The following is a 19177-nucleotide window of genomic DNA, read 5'->3' on the forward strand; positions in this document are numbered from 1 at the left end:
TTTTTCTAACCTGCCAGCTTGGTGTAGTGGTTAAGTGTGAGGACTCTTATCTGGGAGGACCGGGTTTGATTCCCCACTCCTCCACTTGCACCTGCTGGAATGGCCTTGGGTCAGCCATAGCCCTGGCAGAGGTTGTCCTTGAAAGGGCAGCTGCTGTGAGAGCCCTCTCCAGCCCCACCCACCTCACAGGGTGTCTGTTGTGGGGGAGGAAGGGAAAGGAGATTGTGAGCCGCTCTGAGACTCTTTGGAGTGGAGGGCGGGATATAAATCCAATATCTTCATCTACCTCTCAGGGTGCCTGTTGGGGGGGAGGAAGGGAAAGGAGATTGTGAGCCGCTCTGAGACTCTTTGGAGTGGAGGGCGGGATATAAATCCAATATCTTCATCTACCTCACAGGGTGTCTGTTGTGGGGGGGGGGAAGGGAAAGGAGATTGTGAGCCGCTCTGAGACTCTTTGGAGTGGAGGGCGGGATATAAATCCAATATCTTCATCTACCTCACAGGGTGTCTGTTGTGGGGGAGGAAGGGAAAGGAGATTGTGAGCCGCTCTGAGACTCTTCGGAGGGGAGGGCGGGATATAAATCCAATATAATCATCATCTTCTTCTTCTTCTTCTTCTTCTTCTTCTTCTTCTTCATCACGAAGAATCAATCCTTCACCCAGCCCAGTCAAGCAGCGGCTTTTGTCTTCTTGACCTGGTTGTTTTGACTTCAGTACAGTTGAGCCAGAAGTTCTTTGATTTGATTAATTTGACACATCCCGCCCTACTCGCAAGCGGGCTCTGGGCAGATCAGAACATTTCAGTCAGCAACATAGTAACAATAAAATATTAAGGTGAAATTAAAAACGTATTAAACAAATTGGCATTATATAAGATTTAAAATCAAATCTTAGTCAGTTAAACAGATGGCACTCGTCAGGCAGATTCATAGCGCCTCTTGCAGTGATGTTCTGTTGGTCTCAGTAAGCAGGGCAAATTGTAATAAGGCTGTAAGCAGTGCAGGAGGAGAGGCCAAGATGGTTGGACTGCTGCCACCTCAGTCAAAGGCCTGGCGGAGCAGCTCCGTTTTACAGGTTTCAGTGGGGAGCATATTCCACCAGTCATAGCCTCCAATGCCCTGTAAGAACATAAGAGAAGCCCTGTTGTATCAGGCCAGTGGCCCATCCAGTCCAACACTCTGTGTCACATAAGAACATAAGAGAAGCCATGTTGGATCAGGCCAATGGCCCCTCCAGTCCAACACTCTGTGTCACATAAGAACATAAGAGAAGCCCTGTTGTATCAAGCCAGTGGCCCATCCAGTCCAACACTCTGTGTCACATAAGAACATAAGAGAAGCCATGTTGGATCAGGCCAATGGCCCATCCAGTCCAACACTCTGTGTCACATAAGAACATAAGAGAAGCCATGTTGGATCAGGCCAATGGCTCATCCAGTCCAACACTCTGTGTCACATAAGAACATAAGAGAAGCCATGTTGGATCAGGCCAATGGCCCCTCCCGCCCAACACTCTGTGTCACATAAGAACATAAGAGAAGCCATGTTGGATCAGGCCAATAGCCCATCCAGTCCAACACTCTGTGTCACATAAGAACATAAGAGAAGCCATGTTGGATCAGGCCAATGGCTCATCCAGTCCCCGTGTCACATAAGAACATAAGAGAAGCCATGTTGGATCAGGCCAAAGGCCCATCCAGTCCAACATTCTGTGTCACATAAGAACATAAGAGAAGCCCTGTTGGATCAGGCCAGTGGCCCATCCAGTCCAACACTCTGTGTCACATAAGAACATAAAAGAAGCCATGTTGGATCAGGCCACCTCTGCTCCATATTTTTATCTAAACCCCTCTTGAATGTGGCTATGCTTGCCGCCACCACCTCCTGTGGCAGTGAATTCCACATGTTAATCACCCTTTGGGTGAAGAAGTACTTCCTTTTATCCGTTCTAACCAGCCTGCTCAGCAATTTCATTGAATGCCCATGAGTTCTTGTATTGTGAGAAAGGGAGAAAAGTACTTCTTTCTCTACCTTCTCCATCCCATGCATTATCTTGTCAACCTCTATCATGTCACCCCGCAGTCGACGTTTCTCCAAGCTAAAGAGCCCCACGCGTTTTAATCTTTCTTCATAGGGAAAGTGTTCCAGCCCTTTAATCATTCTAGTTGCCCTTTTCTGCACTTTTTCCAGTGCTACAGTATCCTTTTTGAGGTGCGGTGACCAGACTTGCACACAGTCCAAAACATCAGGGCAGAGTCCTTCAACACTTAGAGCTGGGTGTCATCAATGCACTAGTGACAGCCCAGCCCAACCCTTCAGACCAGCTGGGCAAATTGGAGCATACAGATGTTAAACAACACCAGAGAGAGGATTGCCCCCTGCTGCACATGGCATTTCAGTGGGTACCGCGGAGAGATCCTCTCCCCAAGTGCCACCCTCTGTCCCCAACCATGGAAAAAAGAGGAAAGCCATCGGAAAGCAATCCCCTGTATCCCTGAGCCAGCAAAGCGGTGGGTCAAAAGTTTGTAGTTGACTGTGTCAGATGCTGCCGAATCGAGTAGCAACAGCCTGCCTTGATCCCGGTGCCTCCAGAGGTCATCCGTGAGATCAAGCAAGCATGGTCTCTCTATCCTGTGGCCAGTGTGGAAACTGGACTGGAATGGGTCAGGATAGAAGTCGTGGCTGACTGGCTCAGGCTGAGCGGGCTGAAGTTGAATCCGGCGAAGACTGAGGTCCTTTGCGTGGGCCGCGGCGGACCAGGAGGGGAGATTACCCTACCGGCTTTCGACGGTGCGCCACTGATACCAGTGCGCAAAGTCAAGAGCCTGGGAGTGCTACTGGAATCCTCTTTATCAATGGAGGCCCAGGTAGCTGCCACTGCTAGGTCCGCCTTCTTTCATCTCAAGAGGGCAAGGCAGTTGGCTCCCTTCTTGGAGCGCAGCGACCTAGCAACTGTGATCCACGCAACGGTCACCTCGAGACTAGACTACTGCAATGCCCTCTACATGGGGCTGCCCTTATACCGAACACGGAAACTCCAGGTAGTCCAGAACGCAGCAGCCAGGCTGCTAATGGGACTACCACGGTGGGAACATGCGCGGCCTGGGCTGCGGGATCTGCATTGGCTACCTGTTGTGTACCGTGTTCGCTATAAAGTGCTGGTTATCACCTTTAAAGCCCTATATGGCCGAGGACCTGCCTACCTAAGGGACCGCCTCTCCCCATATGTTCCCCAGAGAGCACTGAGATCTAGCTCTCAGAATTTTCTAACAATCCCTGGGCCAAGAGAGGCTAGACTGAAGGCAACCAGGGAGCAAGCCTTCTCGGTAATGGCCCCTCGATGGTGGAATCATCTTCCAGAGATGGTACGAGCCCTGCGGGACCTGAATCAATTCCGCAGGGCTTGTAAAACGTTTCTTTTCCAGCTTGCCTTTGAGACAGAACCTGGCTAATCTGATGTGTAGCCATTTAGCCATCTTGTGGATATTACAACTTACAGTATTTTTATAGCACCTATTTTATCTATTTTATTCATTTTAAATTTATTATGTAATTAACTATATTTAATAATTGTTATTTATATTGTTTTATCTAATTCATGGAATTTCCATGTCTGTGAGCCGCCCTGAGCCCGCCTCTGGCGGGGGAGGGCGGGATATAAAAATAATTTTATTATTATTATTATTATTATTATTATTATTATTATTATTATTATTATTATTATTTATTATTATTATTATTATTATCCAAGAAGATCTGAAGCTGCTCAGCCACTGCTCTCTCAACCACCCTACCCAGGAATGAGAATATCCCCGAGGAGAGGGATAGATTAATTATTTCTCCCAGAGGGCCTCGAACACCATCCCTGCAGGCCTTAACCAGCCAAGATGGTCAAAGATGCAGGTGGTGGGCTTCACAGCTGCTAGGATCTTTGTCAATCTCCTCCTGGGAGAGCTGACTGAAGTGGTCCAAAACTGGACCTGAAGACAGACAAGGGGCTTCCAGGTCCTTACTGTATCAACTGTCACTGGCAGAACAACAAGACTTTATCTGTGAAGTAGCTTCGCAAATGCCTCACAGCCAATAGCCAATTCCTTTCCTGCCTTGTGCCAAAAGAAACTTCTTTTTGTATGCTCAGAGGCAAAGAAATTAACGATCATATAGTCCTTAAATCATTGGGCCGGGCACGAGCTTGCAGACGCAATGGAGGCTGCACATAAATTCCTTTTTGTGGTCTTCACTGCCATCTCATGGGTTTCCATAAATGTCCTATAAGACGTCCTTGTAGCTTCATCAAGAGCACCCCATCACTTTGCTCTAGTCATCTCAGCTCTCGCTTCATCCTCCTGGGGTGAACCAGGGAGCTAATTCGGCACAAGAGTGGAAAGTGCTGCAGAGAGGGAGATACTGACGGCTGTGGAGATTGGCTATGCCAGTCTTCCACCAGCTCATCCAACCAATTGCCAGGTGGGATCAGATACTGCAGAGAATTCTGAACCTACTGGGGTTCAGCAGACTCTGTGGGTGAGCATAAATCTGTTTTTTTTTTTTAAAGCATGCTCAGGTGGTTTAAAAACAGAGCCTCGATTAATAACCTCACCAATGATTCTCTTAATCCAAACAGCCAAGTTTTGTACTAGAGAAACCAAAACGATCCACCAGAAGCACTCAAAGCATACAAGTTAACTCTGTGCTACCTTTTTAAGAAGTTTCTTTTGGCACAAGGCAGGAAAGGAAAAAGATACAAGAACAGGCTAGGAAGAGCACAAAGGGAATGGGAGAGGTGATTTGACCTCCCATCACTTCAGTGGAATCTTTCTGACTTTGTGCCTGCATCTTTTTGTGAACTATGAACTAATTGCAGATAATGCTAGTAATAGCATGAAGTAACTAAGAACATAAGAACATAAGAGAAGCCATGTTAGATCAGGCCAATGGCCACACACACACACACACTGTGGCTAATAGCCACTGATGGACCTCTGCTCCATATTTTTATCTAACCCCTTCTTGAAGGTGGCTATGCTTGTGGACGCCACCACCTCCTGTGGCAGTGAATTCCACATGTTAATCACCCTTTGGGTGAAGAAGTACTTCCTTTTATCCGTTTTAACCTGTCTGCTCAGCAATTTCATCGAATGCCCACGAGTTCTTGTATTGTGAGAAAGGGAGAAAAGTACTTCTTTCTCTACTTTCTCCATCCCATGCATTATCTTGTAAACTTCTATCATGTCACCCCTCAGTCGACGTTTCTCCAAGCTAACGTCGAACTAGAAGTAATAGCATCCGTTTCTTTATTTCTGCAGTTTCACAGACCCCATCTTTCGGGATAAAAAAGATAAAGGTAGTCCCCTGTGCAAGCGCCAGTCGTTTCCGGTGATGTCGCATCACGACGTTTTCACAGCAGACTTCTTATGGGGTGTTTTGCCATTGCCTTCCCCAGTCATCTACGCTTTCCCCCCAGCAAGCTGGGTACTCATTTTACGGACCTCGGAAGGATGGAAGGCTGAGTCAACCTTGAGCCAGCTACCTGAACCGAGCTTCCGCCGGGATTGAACTCAGGTCGTGAGCAGGGGACTCGGACTGCAGTACTGTAGCTTTACCACTGTGCGCCATGGGGTTCCACGGGGAAGGGGGGTGATGGTGAAGAGTCCCAAGCAATTCTGGACCAGGGTGCACTAAGATGAGTTCTGCAGTCTTTGAAGGAATGTTGCTTCACATGTAACAAAACTAGGAAGTACATCATCCGGGTGCTACTGCAGGGGCTGTTATTAAATTTCAGGAGCTGCTTTGTGGTTACAGCACAGAGTAAAAAGTGGGATTTAATTTAGCAATACTGTCATGTGTGTGGGTAGTTGTTTGTGGAGCATTTCTGGCCCCTGTAGTGTATATTCTCCAGACTGAGCCAGGGAGCCGAGTTCAAATTTCTGCTTAGTACATAAGATGAACTTGGGTCTATAGTGTTCTCCTTAGTTAAAGACATGATCCAAATAGCCAGACCTGTATAATGCTGTGCTCTCACTCTCACTCTGTTCTACTACAGCTGCTGTGGGAGTTAATGTTTTAATGTGTTAGTGGCTCAGTGGTAGTTTATGGGGAAGCTGTCAATGACTTCGGGCCTGTTCTTGGGAAAAGGCAAGTTTTCCCTTAAGGAAAAGGGGGTGGGGAAGCTTCATTTGTGTTTTTTATTATTAGGTATCAGAATATCTAAGTTTCATTACTGGTTATGTGAATCTGGAGGTGCCGGGACATCTGTGTTAGAGAATGCATGTATTTGTGGGGAAGTCATGAATCGCGGGGCCATTGTGGGTGTTCGCTAAAGTGACCTATCCATTGGCCCGTGCATCAGATTTATTTAATTTTACAAAATGTATATCTCCCATAAGGATCACCGGGGCAGCTAACACATTAAAAATAACAAAGCCACATTTTCTCCCCACCCTTTCATTAAAACGATTAATGCCAGAGCTCAAATACATGCGAAGACATAAAAATAACAATTAAAACAAGATTTCAGGTTTTCACGGCCGGCATCATCATTAGGGTTTGTAGAATCTTTCGGGCTCAAGTGCCGTGTTCTACTGGAGAAAGTTTTCCTTCCAGACGTTTCGTTCTCAGCTGCGGAGAACATCCTCAGTGGCGTTGCAGCCGGAGCGGGCGCTCTGACCTTCAATGCACAGCAGCCAAGAAGGTCTGAGCACCTGCTCTGGCTGCAACGCCACTGAGGATGTTCTCTGCAGCCGAGAACGAAACGTCTGGAAGAAAAACTTTCTCCAGTAGAGCACGGCACTTCAGCCCGAAAGATTCTACAAACCCTAATAATTAAAACAAGCTTCGAAGTCAAGGAACACTGCTAGGGTGGATATTGATTTTTCCTTTCTGGCTGTGTGGCATACTCACTAGGCAGATCTTGGCTGAACCAGGTTCAAGTCCCCACTCAATTTCCAGGAAGAGCTCGGGTCTAATCTGGGATTGCCAACAGCCTGGAGAAAATGTCCTGTCCCTTTAATAGAGGCTTATTTAGATGTTATTTTACCTCCCCACCATGAAACGCTTAAGCTGCCTGTTTGCATCTGTTACGTTTCCCTCCAGGCCTAAATGCAGACGATGGGCAGACGGAGATGGTTGCCTAATACGTGAGATTTTAGTAAATCGCAAACGCTGTGTACTGCGCGGCGGCAGGTAGTTTCCGCTTGCCTAGAAGACCATGTACAGTGGCAATCTGAAGGTTAAGGCAGCAATCTCTTACCGCCGATTTGGGAGCCCGTTGACGCAGAGTGTTAAAGCTGCAGTACTGCAGTCCTAAACTCTGCTCACAGCCTAAGTTTGATCTCTGGCGGAAGCTGGGTTTTCAGGTAGCCGGCTTGAAGTTAACTCAGCCTTCCATCCTTCCGCGGTTGGTAAAATGAGTCCCCAGCTTGCTGGGGAGGAAAGCGTAGATGACTGGAGAAAGCAATGGCAAACCACCCTGTAAAAAGACTGCCGTGAAAACGTTGTGAAAGCAACGTCACCCCAGAGTCGGAAACGACTGCCTTTTGCAAAGGGGACCTTTCTTTTAGAGCGGCCCCGTGGCGCAGAGTGGTAAAGCAGCAGTACTGCAGTACTGTGGTCTGAACTCTCTGCTCACGCCCTGAGTCCGATTCCGGTGGAAGCTGGTTTAGGTAGCCGGCTCCAGGTTGACTCAGCCTTCCATCCTTCCGAGGTCGGTCAAATGAGTCCCCAGCTTGCTGGGGGAAAGCGTAGATGACCGGGGAAGGCAATGGCAAACCACCCCATAAAAAGTCTGCTGTGAAAACGTGAAAGCAACATCACCCCAGAGTTGGAAACGACCACTGTTTGTACAGGGGAAGTTTCCTTTAGAGCGGCCCCGTGGTGCAGAGTGGTAAAGCAGCAGTACTGCAGTACTGTGGTCTGAACTCTCTGCTCACGCCCTGAGTCCCATTCTGGTGGAAGCTGGTATAGGTAGCCGGCTCCAGGTTGACTCAGCCTTCTATCCTTCCGAGGTAGGTAAATTAGTCCTCAGCTTGCTGGGGGGGGGAAGTGTAGATGACTGGGGAAGGCAAAGGCAAACCACCCCGTAAAAAATCTGTCGTGAAAACATTGTGAAACAACGTCACCCCAGAGTGGGAAACGACTGCCGCTTGCCCAGGGGACCTTTCCTTTAGAGCGGCCCCGTGGCGCAGAGTGGTAAAGCAGTACTGCAGTACTGTGGTCTGAACTCTCTGCTCACAGCCTGAGTCCGATTCTGGTGGAAGCTGGTTCAGGTAGCCAGCTCCAGGTTGACTCAGGCTTCTATCCTTCCGAGGTGGGTCAAATGAGTCCCCCAGCTTGCTGGGGGGAAAGTATAAAAGACTGGGGAAGGCGATGGCAACCCATAAAGACTGCCGTGAAAACGTTGTGAAAGCAACGTCACCCCAGAGTTGGAAACGACTGCTGCTTGCACAGGGGACCTTTCCTTTAGAGTGGCCTGTGGCGCAGAGTGGTAAAGCTGCAGTACTGCAGTCTGAACTTTCTGCTGACGCCCTGAGTCCAATTCTGGTGGAAGCTGGTTTAGGTAGCCGGCTCCAGGTTGACTCATCCTTCCATCCTTCCGAGGTCCGTAAAATGAGTCCCCAGCTTGCTGGGGGGGAAGCGTAGATGACGGGAGAAAGCAGTGGCAAACCACCCTGTAAAAAGTCTGCCGTGAAAACGTTGTGAAAGCAGCGTCACCCCAGAGTTGGAAACTACCGCTGCTTGCACAGGGGACCTTTCCTTTAGAGCTCTCTGCTCGAAACCTGAGTCCGATTCCGGCGGAAGCTGGTTCAAGTAGCCGGCTCCAGGTTGACTCAGCCTTAGAACATAAGAACATAAGAGAAGCCATGTTGGATCAGGCCAACGGCCCATCCAGTCCAACACTCTGTGTCACACAGTGGCAAAAAATTTTATATACACACATACACTGTGGCTAATAGCCACTGATGGACCTGTGCTCCATATTTTTATCTAAACCCCTCTTGAAGGTGGCTATACTTGTGGCCGCCACCACCTCCTGTGGCAGTGAATTCCACATGTTAATCACCCTTTGAGTGAAGTACTTCCTTTTATCCGTTTTAACCTTTCTGCTCAGCAATTTCATCGAATGCCCACGAGTTCTTGTATTGTGAGAAAGAGAGAAAAGTACTTCTTTCTCTACTTTCTCCATCCCATGCATTATCTTGTAAACCTCTATCATGTCACCCCGCAGTCGACGTTTCTCCAAGCTAAAGAGTCCCAAGCGTTTCAACCTTTCTTCATAGGGAAAGTGCTCCAGCCCTTTAATCATTCTAGTTGCCCTTCTCTGGACTTTCTCCAATGCTATAATATGGTTTTTGAGGTGCGGCGACCAGAACTGCACACAGTACTCCAAATGAGACCGCACCATGGCTTTATACAGGGGCATTATGATACTGGCTGATTTGTTTTCAATTCCCTTCCTAATACTTCCCAGCATGGCGTTGGCCTTTTTTATTGCAAACGCACACTGTCTTGACATTTTCAGTGAGTTATCCACCACGACCCCAAGATCTCTCTCTTGGTCAGTCTCTGCCAGTTCACACCCCGTCAACTTGTATTTGTAGCTGGGATTCTTGGCCCCAATGTGCATTACTTTGCACTTGGCCACACTGAACCGCATCTGCCACGTTGACGCCCACTCACCCAGCCTCAACAGATCCCTTCGGAGTGCCTCACAATCCTCTCTGGTTCTCACCACCCTGAACAATTTAGTGTCATCCGCAAACTTGGCCACTTCCAAGGCCTTCCATCCTTCTGAAGTCGGTCAAATGAGTCCCCAGCTTTCTGGGGGGGGGGGGGTGCGTGCAAAAGACTGGGGAAGGCGATGGCAACCCATAAAGTCTGCCGTGGAAACGGTGCAAAAGCAACGTCACCCCGGAGTGGGAACCGACCGCCGCTTGCGCGGGGGCCCTTTCCTTTCCTGCCCTCCTGCAGGCTTCCCATGCAGGCGCGCAGCCACAGCCTCAGCAACTGCGGGAGGGGCGGCGGCTTTCCGGCTCCAAGGCATCGCCCGGCTCCCAGCCCTCCTCCCCCGCATGCCCACGGCCGCCGGTTCCATTGGCCTCGGCGGTCACACGTGGCGCAGGGTGGGGAGGAAGCAGCTGCAGCCCTCTCCTGCGCCTCCCTCCCCCGCGCTCTCAGCCAGCCAGCCAGCCGCCGGAGCAGAGAGGGAGAGGCTGCCTTCCGAGCCAGCACCATGGCATGCCTGACGGTCTACAGCACCTCGGTGACCGGCTCGCGGGAGGTAAGGAGGGAGAGCGGGGTGGCTCTCCCGCTCCCTCCCCAGCCGCCGCGGGGCTTCCTTTCTCGGCAAGCCAGCGCATCCCTGCCCCCCACCCCTTGCTCTCTGGGGCCTGCTTGCCGCTGCGCTTTGGCAGCTTTGCTCCACGTCTGCCTCCCCAGTTGCGTGTCCCAAGGGGGGTGTGTGGGTGGTGGGTGGAGGCTAGATTGCCCTCCGGATGGCAGTGCCTTGGCTGCTTTCTCTCCCAGACGCACGAGAAACCGGAGGGGGGGGGGGATCTTCAATGGGAGTAAGCCAGTCCTATGGAAAGGGAGGGGAGGAAGAGGCCTGCAGTGGAGAAGGGGGATCCTTCTTTTTTCCCCTCCCCACTCATTCCCTGGCTGCATTGGGATCCGCTTGGAGGCGGCTCCTTTCCTGGCTCAGCTTTGCGGGCCTTGCATGGAAGGTGGCCCAGTGGTAGAGCATCTGCTTAGGAAGCAGAAAGTCCCAGGTTCAAGCCCCGGCATCTCCAACTAAAAAGGGTCCAGGCAAAGAGGTGTGAAAAACCTCAGCTTGAGACCCTGGAGAGCCACTGCCAGTTAGGGGTGGGACGGTGGCTCAGTGGTAGAGCATCTGCTTGGGAAGCAGACGGTCCCAGGTTCAATCCCCGGCATCTCCAACTAAAAAGGGTCCAGGCAAATAGGTGTGAAAAACCTCCGCTTGAGACCCTGGAGAGCCACTGCCAGTTAGGGGAGGGAGGGCGGCTCAGTGGTAGAGCATCTGCTTGGGAAGCAGAAGGTCCCAGGTTCAATCCCCGGCATCTCCAACTAAAAAGGGCCCAGGCAAAGAGGTGTGAAAAACCTCCGCTTGAGACCCTGGAGAGCCACTGCCAGTTAGGGGTGGGACGGTGGCTCAGTGGTAGAGCATCTGCTTGGGAAGCAGACGGTCCCAGGTTCAATCCCCAGCATCTCCAACTAAAAAGGGCCCAGGCAAAGAGGTGTGAAAAACCTCAGCTTGAGACCCTGGAGAGCCACTGCCAGTTAGGGGAGGGACGGTGGCTCAGTGGTAGAGCATCTGCTTGGGAAGCAGACGGTCCCAGGTTCAATCCCCGGCATCTCCAACTAAAAAGGGCCCAGGCAAAGAGGTGTGAAAAACCTCCGCTTGAGACCCTGGAGAGCCACTGCCAGTTAGGGGTGGGACGGTGGCTCAGTGGTAGAGCATCTGCTTGGGAAGCAGACGGTCCCAGGTTCAATCCCCGGCATCTCCAACTAAAAAGGGTCCAGGCAAAGAGGTGTGAAAAACCTCAGCTTGAGACCCTGGAGAGCCGCTGCCAGTCTGAGAAGACAATACTGACTTTGATGGACCCAGGGTCTGATTCAGTATAAGGCAGCTTCATATGCTTGGGGAGGGACGGTGGCTCAGTGGTAGAGCCTCTGCTTGGGAAGCAGAAGGTCCCAGGTTCAATCCCCGGCATCTCCAACTAAAAAGGGTCCAGGCAAAGAGGTGTGAAAAACCTCAGCTTGAGACCCTGGAGAGCCGCTGCCAGTCTGAGAAGACAATACTCTTTGATGGACCGAGGGTCTGATTCAGTATAAGGCAGCTTCATATGTTCATTCTGCCTGCCTCCTGTGTTTCCTGAGCTCAGACTGTGGTTGGGTTTGAATCGCCCTCATCCCCCAAGAGGTGTGGCTGCGAAATAAACCGCTTCTGCCTCTTTGGTGTTGTGGCGGGGTTCTCCTGTACTGCTGGTGGTGGTGGGGGAAGCCCAGATAGGAAATCAACTGTTCTCCTTTCGCCTGTGTGCGTGTCTGCAGATCAAATCCCAACAGAGTGAAGTGACCAGGATTCTGGATGGAAAGAACATCAAGTACAATCTGGTGGATATTTCCCAGGATAATGCCTTGAGGGAAGAAATGAGGGCCAAATCAGGCAACCCGAAAGCCATTCCTCCTCAGATTTTCAATGGTGACAGGTACTGTGGGGTGAGTGAATGGCAACTGGTTATCTGGAGTCTTGCTAATGGCCACGCGCGAAAGACAAGCCTAGTTTATACCGCATGGTGGGTGTAACCAATTTATTTTGCCCGGAGAATTTTCTTTTGAGTCCAGGGCAACTCTGATGCTTGCTCTAGATTGGAACCTTTCAGAGGGGTTGCAGATTTATAGGGACCTTCACTCATGGTGGACCCAACTCATACATTATGTATATGAGGGTGCAAAAGCCTCTAGTTTGGAACATACAAGATTCATTGTAATCCAGGCCCTTGCTATATAAGCCAGTTTGGTGTAGTGGTTAAGTGTGCGGACTTATCTGGGAGAACCGGGTTTGATTCCCCACTCCTCCACTTGCAGCTGCTGGAATGGCCTTGGGTCAGCCATAGCTCTGGCAGAGGTTGTCCTTGAAAGGGCAGCTGCTGGGAGAGCCCTCTCCAGCCCCACCCACCTCACAGGGTGTCTGTTGTGGGGGAGGAAGGGAAAGGAGATTGTGAGCCGCTCTGAGACTCTTCGGAGTGGAGGGCGGGATATAAATCCAATATCATCTTCTTCTTCTTCTTCTTCTTCTTCTTCTTCTTCTTCTTCTTCTTCTTCTTCTTCTTCTTCTTCTTCTTCTTCTTCTTCTTCTTCTTCTTCTTCTTCTTCTTCTTCTTCAATAAATATCTTCACAAGTAGATCCTGTTTGTCCAAATTGGCTGCTGTAACATTGTGTGTCCTGCCTGACCTTAATAGATCCTACTTCATACTCACGGCTGAGGCAGGTGAGATCTGCTCTTATAGCCTACTGTGTGCAATAATATCCAACGTGTATTTTAAACCCTACATGGCTGTTGTGAATTATTTTAAGGCATTTGGGGACTGAGCAGCATTTGGGTTCCATTTGCTGGAGGCTTCAATGGGTTTTTGGATTTTTGTATGTCAGGTGCCGAAGAAGAAGAAGATATTGGATTTATATCCCGCCCTCCACTCCGAAGAGTCTCAGAGCGGCTCACAATCTCCTTTCCCTTCCTCCCCCACAACAGACACCCTGTGAGGTAGATGAAGATATTGGATTTATATCCCGCCCTCCACTCCGAAGAGTCTCAGAGCGGCTCACAATCTCCTTTCCCTTCCTCCCCCACAACAGACACCCTGTGAGGTGGGTGGGGCTGGAGAGGGCTCTCACAGCAGCTGCCCTTTCAAGGACAACCTCGGCCAGAGCTATGGCTGACCCAAGGCCATGCCAGCAGGTGCAAGTGGAGGAGTGGGGAATCAAACCTGGTTCTCCCAGATAAGAGTCCGCACACTTAACCACTACACCAAACTGGCTCTAGAAGCGTTGTCTAGTTCAAAGTGTATACGAGTACTAGAAGGCTGCCCTTTGAAGGCCACGCTCCTCCCTCTGGGTGGAGAAGGGGGACCGTTTGTCCCCTTTTTAACCACCTTCTGCAAGGGTTCCTTATCACAAAGCCAGCGGTGGTGCAGAGTGTTGGGATGCACAGAATGAGATGGATGAGCTCAGTGGCCAAAGAGGCGTCTGAAGGTGTGGCTGTCCGTGTACTTTTGTGCCCCTTCCAGGAAACGGTGCATTTTTGCCAGCCAGCATTGCCACATTTGCCTTAGCTGGGACAGCTCCTGTGGCCGGAGATGCTCCCCCCAGGGGTTTGCTGCCACTGCATGCTGATCCATAGGGTTGCTGCTAATGGCTGCCCGGGCCTGGAGTGGCATTACTTTGATCAGGCAGTGCTAAGCATAGCGATTACAGGCTACCATATGGCTCTGCCTTCCGATACCTCTTTTGGACATGGACATATGAAGCTGCCTTCTACTGAATCAGACCCTCGGTCCATCCAAGTCAGTATTGTCTCCTCAGACTGGCAGCGGCTCTCCAGGGTCTCAAGCTGAGGTTTTTCACGCCTCTTTGCCTGGACCCTTTTTTGGAGATGCCGGGGATTGAACCTGGGACCTTCTGCTTCCCAAGCAGATGCTCTACCACTGAGCCACCATCCCTCCCCTGCTCTCCAGGGTCTCAAGCTGAGGTTTTTCTCACCTATTTGCCTGGACCCTTTTTTGGAGATGCCGGGGATTGAACCTGGGACCTTCTGCTTCCCAAGCAGATGCTCTACCAATGAGCCACCATCCCTCCCCTGCTCTCCAGGGTCTCAAGCTGAGGTTTTTCTCACCTATTTGCCTGGACCCTTTTTTGGAGATGCCGGGGATTGAACCTGGGACCTTCTGCTTCCCAAGCAGATGCTCTACCACTGAGCCACCATCCCTCCCCTGCTCTCCAGGGTCTCAAGCTGAGGTTTTTCTCACCTATTTGCCTGGACCCTTTTTTGGAGATGCCGGGGATTGAACCTGGGACCTTCTGCTTCCCAAGCAGATGTTCTACCACTGAGCCACCATCCCTCCCCTGCTCTCCAGGGTCTCAAGCTGAGGTTTTTCTCACCTATTTGCCTGGACCCTTTTTTGGAGATGCCGGGGATTGAACCTGGGACCTTCTGCTTCCCAAGCAGATGCTCTACCACTGAGCCACCATCCCTCCCCTGCTCTCCAGGGTCTCCAGCTAAGGTTTTTCACACTTTTTTGCCTGGACCCTTTTTTGGAGATGCCAGGGATTGAACCTGGGACCTTCTGCTTCCCAAGCAGATGCTCTACCACTGAGCCACCGTCCCTCCCCTGTTAGGGTGACCTGTCCCTAATAGTGTGTACTATAACAAGGATAGTCTTCCCCCCACAATTCCCTGGCAGGAATGCAGTGAAACCTTACAATGTATTAATGATAGTTACCGGTAACTAAAAGGCATTTGCTAAGATTCTGCACATTCCTTTTGAGCTGCCCGGCTGAACTGAAGCCTAGCTTGATGAGAAAAAAAAGGGTTTGTCTTAAAAATAGTCAAATAAGCTGCAGTCCTCTGGCTGGTCATAATTTCCAGTGTGGTACTTAGCCAAATCTCTGTAGGGGAGGGACGGTGGCTCAGTGGTAGAGCATCTGCTTGGGAAGCAGAAGGTCCCAGGTTCAATCCCTGGCATCTCCAACTAAAAGGGTCCAGGCAAATAGGTGTGAAAAACTTCAGCTTGAGACCCTGGAGAGCCGCTGCCAGTCAGGGGAGGGATGGTGGCTCAGTGGTAGAGCGTCTGCTTGGGAAGCAGAAGGTCCCAGGTTCAATCCCTGGCATCTCCAACTAAAAAGGGTCCAGGCAAGTAGGCGTGAAAAACCTCAGCTTGAGACCCTGGAGAGCCGCTGGCAGTCTGACTTTGATGGACCAAGGGTCTGATTCAGTATAAGGCAGCTTCATATGTTCTGTAAGGAAAAGACCTCTCCTAAATGATTTGAGCAACGTGACTTGCGTTGAATGAAGGATTAAAAAACCCCTCAAGATGGGAATATCCTAGTGAAAATGCAAGCGGGCAGAAGACTCACGATTTCTTCTTCCGGCTGAATAGTGTGTGCCGTTCTTGAAGTACCCCTGACCCTTAGGCAGAAAGCAGGGAAGTCTCTTTTGGCAAGCAAAACTTTAGATCCAGCCTACCAGATTTATCTGTTCCACAAACCTTGTCTCTGGCTTCTTTGTTCTTTTTGTAATATGGAGAGTGTATAGAACTCTTCTGTATACAGGAGGCAATGCCGCTGTTCACATCCCCGTTTATTCTAAAATGAAGTGGTTCAGAAGAACCCCTGTCGAGCCAGATTCTGCCAAGCACCATGATAGCGAGACTAGAGAAAAGTAAATGGGGGTAGAAGGTGCTTGAAGAGCACCCCTGCTGTAGAGGAGTCCTCTGCTGGCTCATTCAATACCTCATAGCCCGGAGCTATCAAACTACTGTGTTCAGTCTGCAGGGCCGGATCTGCTGGTCTCTTCTACTAGCAACAGTGCTTTTCTCCGGTGGAAGGGGCTGTCCCTGATGGGAGATGCTTGTCCTGCATGAATGGAAGGCTCCAGGCAGGCCTTTTTTGCAGGAAAAAAAGCCATTAGGAACTCATTTGCATATCCGGCCACACACCCCTGATGCCAAGCCAGCCGGAACTGCATTCCTGTTTGTTCCTGCTCAAAAAAGAAAAAGCCCTGGCTCCAGGTATTGGAGAAAAGCACCTCCGCTGGTGGAACTGACCTTTTTTCTTCTCAATTCTTGAATTTGAGTTTGGCGCCTCTTTGTTTCTTCCTTCTGGCAGGACTACGAGTTATTTGTGGAAGCGGTGGAGCAGAACACCCTGCAGGAGTTCCTGAAGCTAGCCTGAGCGTGTCGTTTCTTCCCCCCCAACCCCCTTTCCCCCTCCAAAACTTGAACTTTGCATTCCGGGATGGCTCGCCTCGTAACCTCTTTAAGTCAACATCAAACCTGTCCCAGTCCTGTGTGACCAAACCTCCCCCCCCCCCTCCAGCTGCCAGACTTCTGTTGCCTGCTTCACTCAGTACGGCCGTGAAAGCGAACCCACCAAAAGACACTTTGCACATTCCCTCGAATGCAGCTGGGCCTTGTTTCTAGTGCCTCTCTGGACAGAGAAATCTGCCCATTCCAAGGATGTTATGAATCAGAGCTCTTCTTCCCCATTTTGTTATAAAAGCTGAATGTGGGCTTGGGGTGCTGTCTCTGACGTGCAAACACTCATTTCCACATGTCCTCTTTGGTTCTATTGCAGGAAACAAGCGTGGCAGAAATCCTGTTTTTTTCCCTTTTTTGTTACACAGTAATGCAAAAGCTCTGCATCGGGTTGTTGGCTGAAACATCCGTCTGGCCAGAGGAATAGGGGTTGTGTATGTCTTAAAACTACTTCAGTGTAGCCCAGACTTCTCTTAAGGAAAGCAGTTTTAAGCCAATAGTGAGATCTCAAGATTCCTATTTAGGGCAGTCACGGAATGCCCTGCTAGAATTCAGATCCAAACTGATGCTTTCCTTTTGGGACTGGGCATTTTGCAAACATGGACCAAGTGCATTTTTGGTTGTTTTTTTTGTGATTTTTTTTTCCCTGCTAAAAGCAAAGTTTGTAAATAGGCACTCTCTTCTGAGATGCTATTAAATGTTCTTAAAAACCTGCTGTGGCTTCCTGTGGTTTTTTAAAAAAATATGCTCACTTGGAAGTTAAAAGTTTGAGTGGCACCCTCTTATTGATTCCAAAATCCATTTGCCAGCCCCGTGGTAGGTTTAAGTGCATTCATTGCTGTGGCTCAGCAGAAAGAAGACATCTTTGCTCAAGTGCCTGAAAAAGTCTGGCACAGCTGCACTTAGCTCGTTTGTATTTCTAAAACGGGATTTTGTGCAAGAGATAGGAAAGATACAGAGCAGCAGCTAAACCGATGCCAGTGAGGAGGATGAACTGGCAAGTAGATCTGAGTTTTTAAAAAAACCAAAACTGTAAAGCCCTGATTGCTGTGCTAGAGCCCTGGCTGGGTGGGAGGGGTATGACCTGCATTGTCTCGGCTTGAACTACCTGTTAAAATTGCTTTGTTCTCTCTCTGTAGAGAAAAAGGGGGGCTCCCTGAGTTTAAGAAACATAGACCGATTTCACACTAGAGCTTTAATCCTGGTTTAACTCTGTCCCCAAACTGACTTTCTACACTAAAACCATAGAATCATAGAGTCATAAAGTTGGTTTCTCTGATTCTAGTGTAGAAAGTCAGTTTGAGTTAAACCAGGATTAAAGCTCTAGTGCGCAATTGGTCATATTGTTCAACTTAGATTACTCAGGAGCAGAGTCTACTCAGGGAGTCTGCTGAGTAGAGACTCAGTCTACTCGGAAGTAGAGGCCAAAAGGGTTTTCCCTATTACCTATATGTTTTGATAGTATAGTTTCGCCCTGACATTTTTTTCTATTATTGTTCTCTCTGAGCATCCTGATGTACTTTCTAGTTGGACAGGAGTATCTCGTGCAAGAGCACAAGGTCACTCTCAATCATTCCATGAACTTACCATAAGAAGGTCAAGGACAGGTTAGCAAACAGGTTAAAACGGATAAAAGGAAGTACTTCTTCACACAAAGGGTGATTAACGTGGAATTCACTGCCACAGGAGGTTGTGGCGGCCACAAGCATGGGCACCTTCAAGAGGGGGTTAGATAGAAATATGGAGCAGAGGTCCATCAGTGGCTATTAGCCACAGTGTGTGTGTGTGTGTGTATATATATATATATATATATATTTGGCCGCTGTGTGACACATAATGTTGGACTGGATGGGCCATTGGCCTGATCTAACATGGCTTCTCTTATGTTCTTATGCTTTGTGTAAAGATAAGAAGATAAGCTTTTGTTAGTGGTCACTGAGAGAGGACCTTGGCTTTTCGAAGAGGGTTCTACGTAGGGAGCTGCTGCTCTGTCAGAATAGAGGGATGTTGGTGGGGAATGCAGCCTTGCTGGTTCAATGCTCTGTCTTGTCATGTGTGGGAACGGGGTTTAGCATTGGCATGCAAAGGCTTTGGCTTTCGGTGACTTTTAAAGCTGGCTGAGGCATTCAGTGGCCCTGTTCACGCAGCGTGTTGAGCCCGTGTTAAACTGACCCAATTCTGTTCCGAATATCTTTGTTCCGGATAGTATCGATCAGACTGCCATACTGCAATTCGAATCACTCCGCAGTGGAACCGTCTTCTACCATCCACACAACGGCACCATTCAGTCATTTCTCCCCTCCACTGTTACGCACGTGCGCACATTATGCGCATAGGTTAAAACATGTGGTTATGCGCGTATCGCTAAGTAGTAAAAAAAGAAAATGGCGACCGTAAACCGGATGTCCGAGGCTCCTTTTGCTCTGGGACAGCCTCCAGACATCTGGAAGTTGGTTAATATCGCAGCGGAACTATTCAGACGGAGAAAACGATGAGGTGAAACCGGAGAACTCAAAAAACACCACAAAGGAGCAGGTAACAAAATAATTCAGTTCTGAGAAGGATGGGGGGGGGTGGCTACCACGAGTTAATACCGGGAGGCAGATGTTGTTGTCTGATCAACCGCTTTA

The 19177-nt window shown here is 49.5% G+C and overlaps 1 protein-coding gene across 1 annotated transcript; it reads left to right on the forward strand.

Moving 5' to 3' along the window:
• The first annotated feature begins 10059 nt into the window (after positions 1–10059).
• SH3BGRL3 (SH3 domain binding glutamate rich protein like 3) lies at positions 10060–17260 on the forward strand. Its single transcript, XM_060257477.1, has 3 exons — positions 10060–10275; positions 12066–12233; positions 16399–17260. Exons 1-3 carry the CDS (start codon positions 10228–10230, stop codon positions 16462–16464), a joined length of 282 nt encoding a protein of 93 aa, XP_060113460.1. The 5' UTR covers positions 10060–10227; the 3' UTR covers positions 16465–17260.
• Positions 17261–19177: the final 1917 nt, after the last annotated feature.

Source organism: Heteronotia binoei, chromosome 17 (assembly GCF_032191835.1).
Source record: "Heteronotia binoei isolate CCM8104 ecotype False Entrance Well chromosome 17, APGP_CSIRO_Hbin_v1, whole genome shotgun sequence".
NCBI lineage: Eukaryota > Metazoa > Chordata > Lepidosauria > Squamata > Gekkonidae > Heteronotia > Heteronotia binoei.